General features: G+C 66.0%; 1 protein-coding gene across 1 annotated transcript in view; it reads left to right on the top strand.

Annotated features, from left to right (window-relative positions):
- The window catches only part of LOC117639484, a 71,414-nt gene that overhangs the window by 56,213 nt on the left and 1,536 nt on the right, over positions 1–13,665 (top strand). Inside the window, exons 2-3 of the mRNA XM_034375191.1 lie at positions 10,452–10,590; positions 13,278–13,420. Coding sequence (XP_034231082.1) covers positions 10,452–10,590; positions 13,278–13,420 — 282 coding nt within the window. The remainder of the gene's footprint in view (positions 1–10,451; positions 10,591–13,277; positions 13,421–13,665) is intronic.

Genomic DNA, 13,665 nt, shown 5'->3' with positions numbered 1-13,665 from the left:
CGGCGCCGCAGTGCGTTTGGCCGGCGCGGCGCGGCGCGGCGGTTCGCGGCTCCCGGACGCGCTTTTTGTTCTGCGACGCGATGAAGGATTCCGCGGCGCGGCGCGCTGTCGGCTTGCCTGGCCGGACCCGGTTTGTGAGGCTGCGTGGCTGCGCGGCTGGTTTTGGGCCCAGCCACACGCGCCTGGTTTCCATACAGCCGGTCCGAGGTCAAGACTGCCGAGACGCAGAGAGAGCGCGGCGGGTTGCCGCCGTCGCCGTGCCTCCAGCGTCCAGGGCCTGGACTCCAGGCGATTGGCTGCCTTTGGGAATGCGCTGGCGTCCCTCTCGATCATTATCCGCGGCGGGCGGGGCGGGGGGTGGGGGCGGGGCGTGGCGGGGGGGGCGGGCGGGGCGTGGGGGCGGGGCGGGCGGGCGGGCGGGGCGGGCGGGGCGGGCCCGCGGGGCTGCCGTGGCCGGGCGGGCGGTGGCCGGGCGGGCGGTAGCCGCGGCCAATGTGATAAGCCTTCGCTCCCCGTCGTCCCCGTCGTCCCCTTGGAACTGCACTTGGGCCCTAATTGGAGCTTCGCACGTTTCCTCCGCCGCGTCACGCCTCGTCGCTCGGACTCACCTGCTCACAAATTATCATCAACCAAAAAATTTAAAAAAAAAATGCACTTGCTAAAAAAAGAAACATATGAAAGAAACAGGACTTGACGACACTCAGACCAAAACGTGTGGTGCACATGGAACGGGTTGAACCGTGTCGGCTCGGCACTGTAAATTGGGGCGTACTCCGGAGGAAGAACCCCTTTAGTACGCCCTCCCCCTCAACCTCTTGGCTGTGCAGCGCGCGTCTCAGGCTGACTCCGAGCGCGAAGTCTGTCTCTCTCGCACACCCTGGGGTGCGACGGAGAGACCAACCATCCCGGCCGGGCCCGGGTGGCGCGTCCGGGACGGCGAGGCGAGGCGTTCAGTGGACACAAAACGTTTTAACATGTGCTGCGCTGCTTGAGTCGAGGCTTGGACTCGGCCGGCCTACACTACAAGTCCGTCCATTGTGTGTCCCTTTTGTGACTGGCCGGCCGGGGGCTGGCCGGGCTGGCCCGGGGGGCGGGTAGGCCTCCTCGCCCAACCTCGCCACCTTGCTTTACGGGCTTCTCTCACGGCAGCCAGGCAGGCAGCCCAAAGCGCCAAATTGCAGAGCAATCTCAGGCTGCTTGTAACCGCCCACGCCCGGCCGCGCCGCCTGGCCGCACCGGTCCCCGGCGCCTAGTCCCTGCTGCAGTCGTGCCCTTTTGCCTTATGGATTCTTCCGACCGCCACACCGTCTGGAAAATCTATTTTCGCGTGCCGAAGGATGACGTCACGCGGGCCAGCGATCCCCTGGCCGGACTATTTCCGCGCTGGAGCCTCGTGCTCTCGCCCTCCCTGCTCCAGGCGGGGGCCGCCGCCCCCGTCTCGCCCCCGCCCCCGCAACCGCCCCCGCAACCGCCCCCGCAACCGCCCGCCCCCCCCCGCACCGCCCCCGCCCCGCCCCCGCAACCGCCCCCGCGTTGCGTTCATTATTATTCGGTGACGCCTTTTTTCGCCGAGCGAGAGAGCGAGCGATTCCCGCGCGGCCCGATGGAGCTATCGTGCATCACCGTCGCGCGCCAGCCGATGACACCTGTCATGCTCTCCGTCTCTGTCTCTCTCACTGTGTGTGTGTGTGTGTGTGTGTGCGTGTGTGTGTGTGTGTGCCCTCTGCCCATAAAGCCTCGGTACGTGATTTACGCCGTAATTACCGAGCCCGATATGTGTCGTATCGTTATCACGCCTCCACGCGTGCGCGTCCTTGGCGCGGGGTCAAGGTCACGGCCCGCCCGGCCGCTACACCGTAGCATTACCCTCTCGGGGTGAATAAGCCAACAGCGAAAGGCTTCTCCGGCCGACAGTGTGGCAGCGCGAGTGGCCGAGCGGCCGGCCAGTGCGGAGGCAGACCCGGGTTCGAGTACCGGCAGCGGCGCCGCCGTTTTTCGTTTATGTATAGTCGTCTTTCTTGAGCTGGTGGCGTCTGCCGCCTGCTTACAGTGGGTACTCTTGAACGCTGGGGCTCCGTGGGCTCGGCCTGCCGCCACTCCATCCAGAACAGTGCCTCGTCTTCTGTCTCCCTCGCACCCACGGGGCGGCCCGCAAGCCGCGCGGCGTGCGAGGGAGACTGCGCCACTGTAGCCGGGGAATTATCGCCATTGTGGTCCCCAATCCGTCACGCCGCCCCGGAAATCTGGAGGCTGCATCTCTCCGGCTTGTCACGCCGTCAGGCCGTCAGGCCGTCTGGCGGGGCGGGGCGGGGCGGGGCGGGGCGGGGCGGACGACCCCGCGTCAAACTCAGCTGCAGGCCCGCCTCCCCCGCTACCGCCGCCGCGCGTCGAGTGGGAAGGAGAGAGAGGGATAGAGACAGAGAGACAGACACAGGGTTTCCCGTACCGCCTTGGTTGGCGTAGCGTAGGCAGAGGCAGGATTGCCTACCTCCACCCGGTCGTCGCCTACCTCCCTCCCTCCCGGTGACGCAGAGTGCATCCGTCCCCCTTGCGCCGAATGACAGCGCTGGCAGAGGCGCGCGCGGATGGCTCTCTATCATTAAAAGCGGCTGCAGCTCAATGTGTCAATTATAGCGGCCAACCGCGCCCCGCCCCCCCGCCCCGCCCCGCCCCGCCCCGGCGACCACGCGCCGGCGTTACAAGCTGACAGTTCCCTCCGCCATATCCCGGCGCCAAAACACACACACGGCGCTGGGCGGCGGACCTCTATGACCGGGCCGCCGAACGTTTTATAATCGAATATATGAATCAGTAATTAATCTCGATCCATATCTCGCTCTCTCTCTCTCGCTCTTTTCCTCCGGCGACGCAGGAAATTGCCGACGGGTGGACGCGGGCGCAACGTGGAGAGAGAGGGGGGGCCAGGAGGGCTAATGAGGAGCTGAAACGCCCCACACGCCGCGCCACGCCACTTACCCGGCCCTTGTTCGTGCCCGGCAGAGCCTTGTTAATAAATATTATCGTGGGATGGCGGTGGAGGGGGGGGGGTCTCCAGGAGGGTGACTCCAGCGCGTGGACTACGGGCCAGCCGGGGGGACCGCCGCGCGCGCACGCACCCGATCGCCATCTTGTTGTGTGTGAGTGTGTGTGTGTGTGTGTGTGTGTTTACGCGATGAAATCCAATTTGCGCGCGCGCTCCGATTTTCTGCTCGCTGCCCCGCCCACGCGTGGAACGGTTTGGACTTCCGGCGGCCCGGCCGGCTCCAGTCGGATAAGGAAAGAAATTTCACTTACGGTGGGGTGGTGGTGGTGGTGGGATTGCGTTGCGAAACTGCATTTTCTCTGGTGGTGTCGGCGTGTGGGCCGGGCGGTGACACTAACCCGCACAGCGCGCTGTCTCTCTCGCACACTTCAGGCTTCGCCCCGCGAGTGCGAGAGAGAGAGAGGGGGGGCAGGCGCGCTCATTAATTCAAGGAGGATTGCAGCGAAGGGCCGACGGGGACCAAAGCGGGAAGCCCTTAAGGACGGGTAGTCGAGGCGAAGGGTGGGGGTAGCGGGGGTAGGCGTTCGGTGCACGCGTCTCCAGTGTGCCGCGCCGTGCCCTACCGTGTGCAGTGGGACAAACCAACACGCGTTAAACATTCAGCCCGGCGCCACTTCTTTTGTTGTGGAAGTCGTGACTGGGGGAGCCAACAAGTCACCAGCCCCCTCTCTCCCTCTCTCTCTCTCTCTCTCTCTCTCTCTCTCTCTCTCTCTCTCTCTCTCTCTCTCTCCTCTCTCTCTCTCTCTCTCTCCTCTCTCTCTCTCTCTTCCCTCCCGCTCGGCTCGGCGCCCTGCACCCCTTTCGTGACACAGCCGCCCCCGCGCCTCGCCGTCTGCCCGCGCTCATACATCTCTTATACACAAGTCTCAGGCACCATTTAAAATGAATGGCCCGCGCGGACGGACAACGGGGCGGACGGACAGACAGACCTGACAAGCGGACGGCGGGGCCGGACAAGTGTCAAGAGCAAGACTGGCACGGCGAGGTGAGAAGCCTTGCCACTATCTACTCAAAACACGGCGCGCGGCGGAAATATCAGGGCGGGGGTGGGGGACAAGTTCTCCAAAGTTGAGCAGCAGCAGGGGCGGGGGCGGGGCGTCGGCGGGGAGATGGCGGAAGATGCCTTCTCGGCAGCCAGCAACAGCCGAGACGGCCGAGACGGGCCGCGGGGGACAGCAGGGCGGCGGCGGGGCGGCGGGGCCCCGGGGACGGGACGCGCCGGGCCCCGTAGACAAATACGTGGCCTGGCTTGGGCCGCCGCGCCGGCCGCGTCGCCCGGGTGCCGCGTCTGCCGTCTGCCCGCTCAAATAATGAAAGTTTTGCGAGCGAATTGCCTCTGTGGGCGGCGGGGGCGGCGGGGGCGGCAGGGACAAGCGGCCGATTTGCGGCGCCGAGGTGTAAGAGAGATGTCTTCCGCCCGCGTGACGTTTCCGCCGTTTCCTCCTTCCTCGCTCTTTTTTCGGGTGTAGGGTCCCCAGCCCCAGCGCAGCGCTGGCCGACGGCATTATGGCAAGCGCACTCGGTTTAAATACAATTTCCGCCTCGAGGCCCTTTCCTTTGCTTTCGCTTTTCCCGCCCGTATCGCTACTCATTCGTCACCCGGCGTTGACTCGGGGCCCTGACCCGGCAGCCCTCTCCCCTCTCTCTCGCACCCCTGCGGGACGCGCCGTGAGTGCGAGAGAGAGAGAGAGAGGCAGCGGCCGTTCGGAGTGGGCCTGCAGCCCCCCGAGGGGCCCGCTGGCTGCCCGCGGCCCGCCTGGCTGGGCCCCCCGTGGGGTGGCTTTCCGTGCGGCCCGTGCATGCGTGCGGTTTCTGCAACCAATTTGTTTTCGTTTTTGTTGTTGTTTTCGTCCTCGGATAGGCCGGGCCGATGCTTGGCTCCGTCTGCGTTTTCCGTTTTCTCGGTTTCTGCTCGTCGCGGTGAGTCGCGGAGCGGGCGAGTCGCTTGTGCAAATAGTCTTCTGTTGTTTGCCCCCCCCCCCGCGAGCCCCTTCGGGCCCCTTTGGAGCCCCGGCCCCTTTGGGCGCGCCTCTCGCCTTGGCTTGCCTAGACTCGAGTCTTGTGGCCCCGTTCACCTCAGTGCTGTGGTTTCGGAACCCTCCGAGCCGTGCCGAGCCGAGCCGAGCCGTGCCGAGCCGAGCCGGGCGGCAAGGGCGCCCTGCCCTCCTCCAATCAGTGACCTCGAAGAAGAGCCCCGCTGATTGAATATCCACACCGAGCCGTGCGCCGCGGCGACGTGGCTCGAGCCGCGCGACGTGGGTTCGACTACCCGCGCCGGCGTCCCACTCTTCTTTTGTCGCCGTTTCTTTTACGGCGTCGTTGCCGTTGGAGCACATTTTCCTCGTCGGCCGCCGTTGGCTGACGGCGACCTTCACCTTCGCGTCCATTGCAGGGATGCATAAGTAAGGGCGGGGCTATGTTTATATGTATGTATATACGCATCGGGGGCGTGTGGCTCTGGCGCGTGGAGGCGTTGTGGGCGGCTCGGTGTGGGCGGCCGCTCTCGGCGGGGCGGGCGGCTCCGGCCCGCCGGTGGGTGGCGCTATTTGAGATTTGGCGTGGGCGGCCGGCAACTGTGGCAGACGGCAGACGGGGGCAAGCGGCGGCCGGATCTGTCATCGAATCCCCCGCGGGGGCAACGCCACGGGGCGGCGCCGGGGGGCAGCGCCGGGGGGGGCACCACTAGGGGGCACCACCGTGCAAACAGCGCTAATGGCGGCAGTGATGGGCATCCCACTGCTTCACTTTGCGCACACACTCACACACGCAGAGTCTCTCCACGCTCCTCCCCCACTCGATGACCCTCGCAACCGGCGCCGCCGCGCTCCGCGCGCGCAGCGAGCGCCTTCGAGGTAGGCAACGGCCGGCGGCCTCGGACACGGCAGTGTGGCGGGCTTGCCTACCCGCCAGGCGCTCTCCGCGGCCGTCCCGGCCGTCCCGTTCTTCTGTCCGGCCTCCGCTAACCCTGCGCTTCGCCCCCAGCAACTGGTTGCCGGCTGGCTGGCTGGCTGGCTTGCTGGCCTCGGGCCTCTCGGGGTGTCGAGGGCGGCAGGGCTGCGCTTCGGCTTCAACGGCCAAAGTCGTCCCCGGGGCCTTGCTCGGCGCCCGCTTGCCTTCCTTGCTTTCTTTTTGTGCCTCTTCCGGCCGCCCCTTGCAGTGCGCCGCCGCACCGCTCGCTCGTTAGGTGCGAGTGGGCGCGCCCTCACCGCGCCCTCACCCTCAACCAGGATAATAGCTAAATACTCTGCACCGCCTTGCCGCGCTTCCGGTTCCTGTCTCGCTTTTTCGGCCTGCCAGAGTAGGCACCCCGAACCGCGCCCGCTTCCGAGAGCCGTCGCTCTGTCTCTCATCTCTCTCTCGCACTCGCGGGGCGTCCCAAAACAGGTGCGAGAGAGACAGAGCGACGACGCTCGGAATCAGGCGGCGGGCCACGGCACGGCGGGCCACGCTGCCCGAGTGGCGCAAGAACAAAGCGGGTGTTGCGTACGTGGGGCGAGAAAAGCACAAAAGGGGTGGGGGAGTGTGTTGTGCGGGGTTGCGGGACGCGAGGCGCGACGCAACAAAGCGCGCGCCCAAACCGCTCGGCGCCTCGGCGCTCACCCTCCGCCCCTCACAGACAGACACACACACACACACACGCACACACACACACACACACACACACAGCGGCGCGCACAAAAACGCGACCCCAAGACACGACGCCAGGCCCGAGCCAAGCCCCAGGCCCGCTCTTCTTATCAAAGTTTCGTCTCAATTGCTTTGTTTCTCTTTGAAAAGGGCCGCGCCGTTCCCCCCCCCCTTTCCGCCCCTTCCCCTTTCCGCTGTCCCGGCCGCCGACACTGTTTGGGGTACTCGATTTCACGGCTGGGGCTCGGAATCGGGTCATGCGTCGCCGTGGCCGCGCACAGTGGGCCAGAAGACCGGCGGAGGCGGCTGAAATCCCGGACGAGGTTTGATCTCCAGAATCGCTAAACAGGACTCGAACTGGACGTGTGACCCCACCAATGGATTCCTCGTTCGGAGAGCAATCCATTGGTGGGGTCACACGCTCGGTTCGAGTCATGTTTCGCGACGCTGGAGCCCAAAACGCGTCTGGAGTTTCGGCCACCACCACCGGTCTTCTGGCCCACTGTGGTGGTGGTGGTGACGGGGGCAGCACCCTGTCGGCTAATCCTGCAGCGCAACAAGGCGAGGCACAGTTTGGGCATTCACAGCGGAGCGGCGAGGCGGGCGGCGTCTGGAGGGCGACAGTGGCGTGGAAGGGGTGCGGGGGCCCTGGCACCACTAAATACTTAATGAGTTCGCGGGAGGCCAATGCTGTTAGGGCCTGGCCCGGGCGGAGCGGGGCGGCGCGCTGTGGGACTGGAACGCGCCTGCTGCTGCGGCCCTGCGGCCACCCTCCCCCAGGACCCCCTAACCCCTTCAGGCCTTCACGCAGTGTGGCCGTATGTAATCTTTCACGCTCGCGGGGGTCTTCGTCTCCTCCCGCTGCCGCTCCGCCTCACCGGAAGGAACAATAAAAGGTGTCGCGTGACTCGCGGGGCGGCGGCGACGACGCGGCTTGCCGGGGCTTGCTGCTGCAAATTGATATGTAAATTGATGGCTGCTTGGCGCGCCTCGCGAGTTTGAATTTCCGCGCGCCACTTGTCGCCGCCGTCTCACGGCGCCTCGCCTGCTTCCTTCCGGGCGGGGCGGGGCGGGGCGGGGCGGCCCATTACCAGGGAGCACACGTCTCGGGTGGGTGGCGGCCTGGCCTGGCGGCGCTAGGAGGCCCCTCTTCGCCCTGATGTGCATCGCCAGGCGGGTCATGCACGCCGGGCTCTGGGGGACGCGGCGCGGCACGGCGCGCAGCACGCGGCGCCCCGCAAGGACCCCGTCAGGGCGGGGCGGGGCGGGGGAAGGGCACGACAGGCCAACACCTGACTGCGACTCCGGGTCCCGGCTCTATTACCGCGTCCATTACATTACCGCCACGGAACGCCCCGCCCCGCCCCGCCCCGCCCCGCGCGGCGTGCCCCAAATTCGAGAGACGCGCGCGCGTGCCTCACATTGGCGTTAATAATACAGCCGGCCGTGTCAAATGAGCCGGGCCATGATACACTGACTGTACCCGTACAGTGGCGCGGCGCGGCGTGCTGCAGCACGGCCTCCTCCTCCTCCCGGGGGATGAGGCCGTCGGTCCGGCCTTGGCCGCGCACCGCGCAGCACCGCGCCGAACTCATAATGACGCCCCGCATTGTGCCCTCGGACTCGGAGACGGTCCGGACGGACTGGAGCAGGAGGAGGACGCCGCCAACTTTATATAGAAGATCGTTTATTGTTTGCGTTTCGAGTCCGCCGCCTTCCGCCGCCGTCGTCTCGTCTCCTCTCCATATTTCGCCGAATCGATTCGCAACAAAATAAAGAGCGAAAACAAATGGACGGGGGAGGGTTTGGGGCACTTGTCGAGCTCCATGCACAGCTTTGACGTCTCCGCGGCGTCTCAGCGCGCGTCCCTGGGGCCCGGCCCGGCCCGGCCCCGCCCGGCCAGACCGCGGTGTACGCCGTACGTCGCTTAGCTGCGTACTGGAATCCGCCCACGGTTTGTTGTTGTTGTTTTCTCTCTCTCTCCGTGAAGTAAGGAAAGCCGATTCGCGGAGAGAGATTTACTGCGGACTCGCTAAACGGGAGCGGTTCGTCCCGGTCGCTTATTCAAGAAGCGGCGGGAGAAATAAAAGAAAAACGGAAAACTTCCACACGGGGAACTAGAGGCGTGCGCGCTATTTTTTTTTTGACGGGCGCCACTATGCGTGTCGGGGGCGAAGGCGACGCGGAATGAAGTGGTGCTAAAAGTAATAATTTAAACGTACGAGGAAAGGGGAACACGGCGCGGCCCTCGCATTGGACGCCACAAACGAATGGCAAAGTGGACGTTGGACGTGCCGCCCGGCCCGCCAGGCCTGCCTCCCGCGGCTCGCCGCACACTGGCACACTAGGGGTCGTTTTCGTCGTCGCCCTGCCGCTCTCGCACCCACGGGGCGTCCCGTACGGGCGCGAGAGAGACAGAGCGACGAAATCGACTCTCGGAATCAGTCTCCTGCGCCCGCTGCGCGCGCTGACGTAATCTCAACGCGTTAATATTTGGTTGTCGCAGCGCTGCAATTTGTTTGCGTGTGCCGGGCCGGCTGGCGGGCAGGCAGGCAGGCCGGCTGGAAAACTCACCCCCTCCAGAACGGCGACGTCGACCGAGAGCAGAAATTCGTCCGAAGGCAAATTTCATGGGTTGGAAAGCTGCGGAAAAGACGGCCCGCCCCGCCCCGGCCCTTCGGTGTAGTAACGGCTACGGCCGTCTGCCCATCAAGGTGATCTTTGCCATGCCGAATTATTCATCAAAAAGTTTTTGCCGTTTTTCTTCTTGTTGTTGTCGCTGTTGTTGTCGTCTCTTTTTCCATTTTATTTTTCGGCCACCTCGCTCCCCAGCGGGTGTCTTGGGCTGCCCCGCCGCAGCCACTTCGGTTGAGCCCAGAATTGTGCCCCGTGTGTGGCGGGCCGCCTGCACTGCCCACTTGGCCTGCACTGGCTGCTGCTTGGCCTGCTTGCAGCGAGGAGGGGACTCTTTGTTTCTGCTGCTGCTCGGCCTTGGGGGCCCTCGGAGGGCCACACACACACACACACACACACACACACACACACACACACACACACACACACACACACACACACACACACACACACACACACACACACACAGACGTAAGGGTCGCGGAAGGGCGAGCGCGGCGTGCGCCGTTTCTAAAGAATGTGTGCTGGGCAGCGGGGCGGCGGGGCGGCGGGCCGTGGCTGTGAACCGCCGTGAAACGCCGTGGAACGCTGTCAGTGCGGAATTAGAGCACGCTACCAAGTGGGCCTGTGGGGCCACACGCCCCCGCGCCGCCCCACACCGCCCTCACGCGGCGCCGCCGTGAGATGGATTAAAATTCTCCGCTTTTTGCTGTACTTGTTTTGCTACCGTTTTTCTCCGGAGAGGGTGCCCTTTAGCGACTGCGTGGCCACGCGGTGACGGAAGGGGATGTATTTAGAGAAGGAAATTGGCACCCCCGGAACGGGCTGTTTGTTTTATTGAACAGTGTCGCCGGCTCTGCTAACCATCTCGCCCCTGCATTCCGTGTACCACCCCACCCCGCCCCGCCCCGCCACGCCCCGCCTTGCTTGCGTAATAAATTCAGAAGGCTCCGTGCTGCCGCCAGCCCGGCCCACCCCTCTGCCCGCCTGCCAAGGGTGTTGGTCGCCCTGGACGCCTTGAACGGACCCCGGCCGGGGCCGAGGCCGGGGCCCACCCTGGCACGACGGGGGGCTCGCCAGGTGTTCCCGCCGCGGCGCCGTCGCCAACCACCGCGCTAACCAAGCCGTTTGTGTTCCTCTGTTGCAGTGTGGAGCTGCCTGGCGCGCGCCAACGAGATGTGCAGCCAGGAGATCGTGATGGGCTGCGCGCAGCCCTTCAGCCTGCTCACGGACAACAAGGAGATGGCCATGTTCCGCAGCAGGGCGGACCTCGACCGGATATGCCCGTAAGTTGAACCGCTGCGACAGCATGGATGTGTCCATCGCGGCCGTTTGAACCTGGACCAATCAGGGAGCAGACTGCTTCCTGGCAGACGCTGGCGCCGCAGCTCGGCCATCGGTCCGCGGCGGTCGGGGGGAGGGGGAGGGGGAGGGGCATCGCATTCCACATCCACTGCAGGGACTGCTCCGAGTGCAGCCCGTGTGGTATTGACAGAGAAACAGCGGTAAACGAAGCCGGGCCGGGCCGAGGCCGTGCGTGGGCCATTCAAGCAGCGGCCCCTGGATACTGCAGGCCTCGGCCGGTCGGGGCCGAACGGCGCAGCCGGACAGAGGCCCGGCCTGAATGCCCCTCATTGGCCAAAAGCGGCCCGCCAGCAGACTGACTCCGCACAGTATTTCGTCCGTCTCTCTCGCACCGCCAGGAAGCGGCGCGCGAGCGCGAGGGAGACAGCGGCCGCCGCAGGGGTTGTCGGTTGGCAGCCCGCGGCCCGCGGCCCGGCCCAGGAATAGGCCTGCCTATCGAACGCCCCAATGCTCACACATGCACGCACCTGGAGGCCTAGAGGCCTGAGGAGGCCGTCGCGTGGCGTCGGCTGCCCCGGGGCCGCCTTCCGCCTCGATACCCTTAAATAGTAACCGGGCCGCAGACGACGAGACAGCGGGGCAAGGGATAATTCGCGAGGCCGCGCCCCTCCACTGCTAACGCGAGCCCCGCTCTCCTTTTTGCAGTGTCCGCGTCGGTGGGGCACGTCCGCGCACGGACTCGCACAGCACGCGCTTTTACGATGTGCTCTTGTTGTTGTTGTTTTCGTTTTTCTGCTCTTGTTGTCGCTGCTTCCGGGCGTGCCGGCGCCACACGGCTGCTCACGCTGCACTTCCAGTGCAGCCCCGAGACGCATCACTGCTAGTTTTCTTTCGTTCCTTTATTTTTTAAAGTTTTGTTTTTTTTCGCGGTGCGTAAGGTTGTTGCGAATGTTGTGGTAGCCGCTGAGGGTGGCCCTGCTCCTATCCGTGTTGTTTATGTTGAGCTCCCTCGTAGGAGGCAATCCCTATCCCCCGTCGTGGCCGCGCCCCCGCCGCGCTGCCGCCAGGGCCGTGGCCGTGGCGTAGAGTGTAGAGCCCCCGGCGAGGCCCAGTCAGCCCCCAAGGCCCCCGAGAGTGCTCCGAGCCCAGTCAACACGCGCATTGCTATATGGGGTAGTCGCCGTCCCCCCTTGCCGCCGCCATATTGCCCCCTCCACGCACGCGTCCACGCATCGACGCCGTCGACGGCAACCCCGGTACTCCCGCCCTGAGAGCAATGCAAACATATGCCGCCCCGGCCGCGCGTCTCCCACGACGGCGACGTTGGCGGTGGCGGCCCGACGCCCTGGCCGAGGCCGTGGCCGAGTCCCCCCCTTCCACTGCAATTTGCCTGGAGCCGGCCCGTGGCCAAGCTGGTCGTGCTGGTGCTGCCAACGGGCCGGAATAAATTGATTCTCACTGCGGCGCTCCTCTGGTGGTGCCGTGGCGTGGCGCGGCGTGCCACCCTCGATCTCTTCTCCGGAGGGTGCGGGGGCCGGCCTTCTGGCCCGCTGCCAGGCACAGCCCCGCCCCACCATGACGCCAGACAGCCCGGGGAGGAGCTGCCTCCCGCCTGCTCGCCCAGAGGCTGAGAGTGTTTCAAGTATCGGCCCGGACACGTCGTCAACGACGCGCAACCACTTTGGCCGGGGCCCCGGAACCCCGAAACCCGGGGCCGGGGGCCGGGCCGGAGAGGCCGGAGCCAGGCGAGGTGTCTGGAGGGCGCTGGAGTGGCGCCCCCGCCAGCAACAAGCAGAGGGTCGCCCCGGGGCTGCTGGCTGACGCCTTCATCTCGCCGAGGCCCTCGAGGACGCCGTCGAAGGCGTGCCGGCGGAGCGTGTCAACCCGCTAATGTGGCGGCGCGTTGTGCCCCCGCCGTCGTCCCGGCTGATGGCCTCAGTGCGCGGCCCCGAGTCGGCTCGGTTCGCGCCTCGGCGGATTAGCCGCGTAGCCTCGCTGATCCCCGCGGGATGAGCCGCGGAAGTGACTGGGTAATAGGTAATGCCGGGGCGCGGTGATTGAGTGGAGTGGAGTGGCAGTCGCGGTGTTGCGCGTTGCCGGTGGCGTTGCCAGCCGCCGGGCTCGCTGAGTGGGAGCGAGAGAGACGGAGTCATCCTGCAGCCCTTCCCGTTCCCCCTGTTTGGCAGTGGCTTGGACGGCCATCAGGACGGCAAGTAGCTCCTCCTGATTGAAATGGAGTCCGCGAGGGGGGCGCCCGGCGCGGAGTTAGCGGCGTCAGGAGCCTTGTAAATCAGCGGGGACGGACACCGCCCCCCGCGCCGCCCCCGCGCCGCCCCCGCGCTGCACGTGCGAGGCACGACGCCTCCCCGCCCCGCCTCGCCACGCGCCGCGCGACCACGTCGGGAGCAAGTTTCGGCCCTTCTGCCGCCCCGCCCCGCCACGACAGCCCCTGGACTCGGGTCGTACGTCAATCCCCTCCCCGTGCTGCCCCCACTGCCCCGCTCCGTCGACGCCTTACCTTGGTCCTGGTGGTCCCGGTGTCACGATTACCCGACTTCGCGCCCTGCTCGACGGGCCACCCACGCGCTCCGCGAATCCGGAAAAGAAACCGAGAGACTGTCTGTTCAATTTGTTCGTCACTGACCGACATCCTTGCCTCTGTCCACAGGAAGCTGACGGAGGGCGTGCTGTGCATCGACCGCTTCACGCGGCTCTGCATGAACCAGCAGCAGCGCGCGCACTTCCACCAGCTGTACCACGGCACCAGCGAGGTCATCCACGACCTGTGCCAGGACGGCGAGTACAGGGAAGGTGAGTGCTGAGCGGTTATTCCGCGGAGAGGGGCACTTGGGCGCGGTGACGGCGGTACGCGGCGGTACCTACACGCACTACGACGACGCCGTTAAAACTTGACAAACGAACGAGCCGTGCATGTCTGTCTGCCTGCCTGTCCGTTTGTCCGAGCCAGCGCCGCGCGCCGCGCTGGCAGGGAGCGCCGTGCAGGTATGCAACCGGCGGGCTGGCGCGCCTCCGTGTGCGCCGGGCATGCCCGCCTC

The sequence above is a fragment of the Thrips palmi genome, unplaced genomic scaffold (assembly GCF_012932325.1).
Source record: "Thrips palmi isolate BJ-2018 unplaced genomic scaffold, TpBJ-2018v1 HiC_scaffold_11, whole genome shotgun sequence".
Taxonomy (NCBI): Eukaryota; Metazoa; Arthropoda; class Insecta; order Thysanoptera; family Thripidae; genus Thrips; species Thrips palmi.
This window is presented reverse-complemented; position numbering and strand designations above follow the sequence as displayed.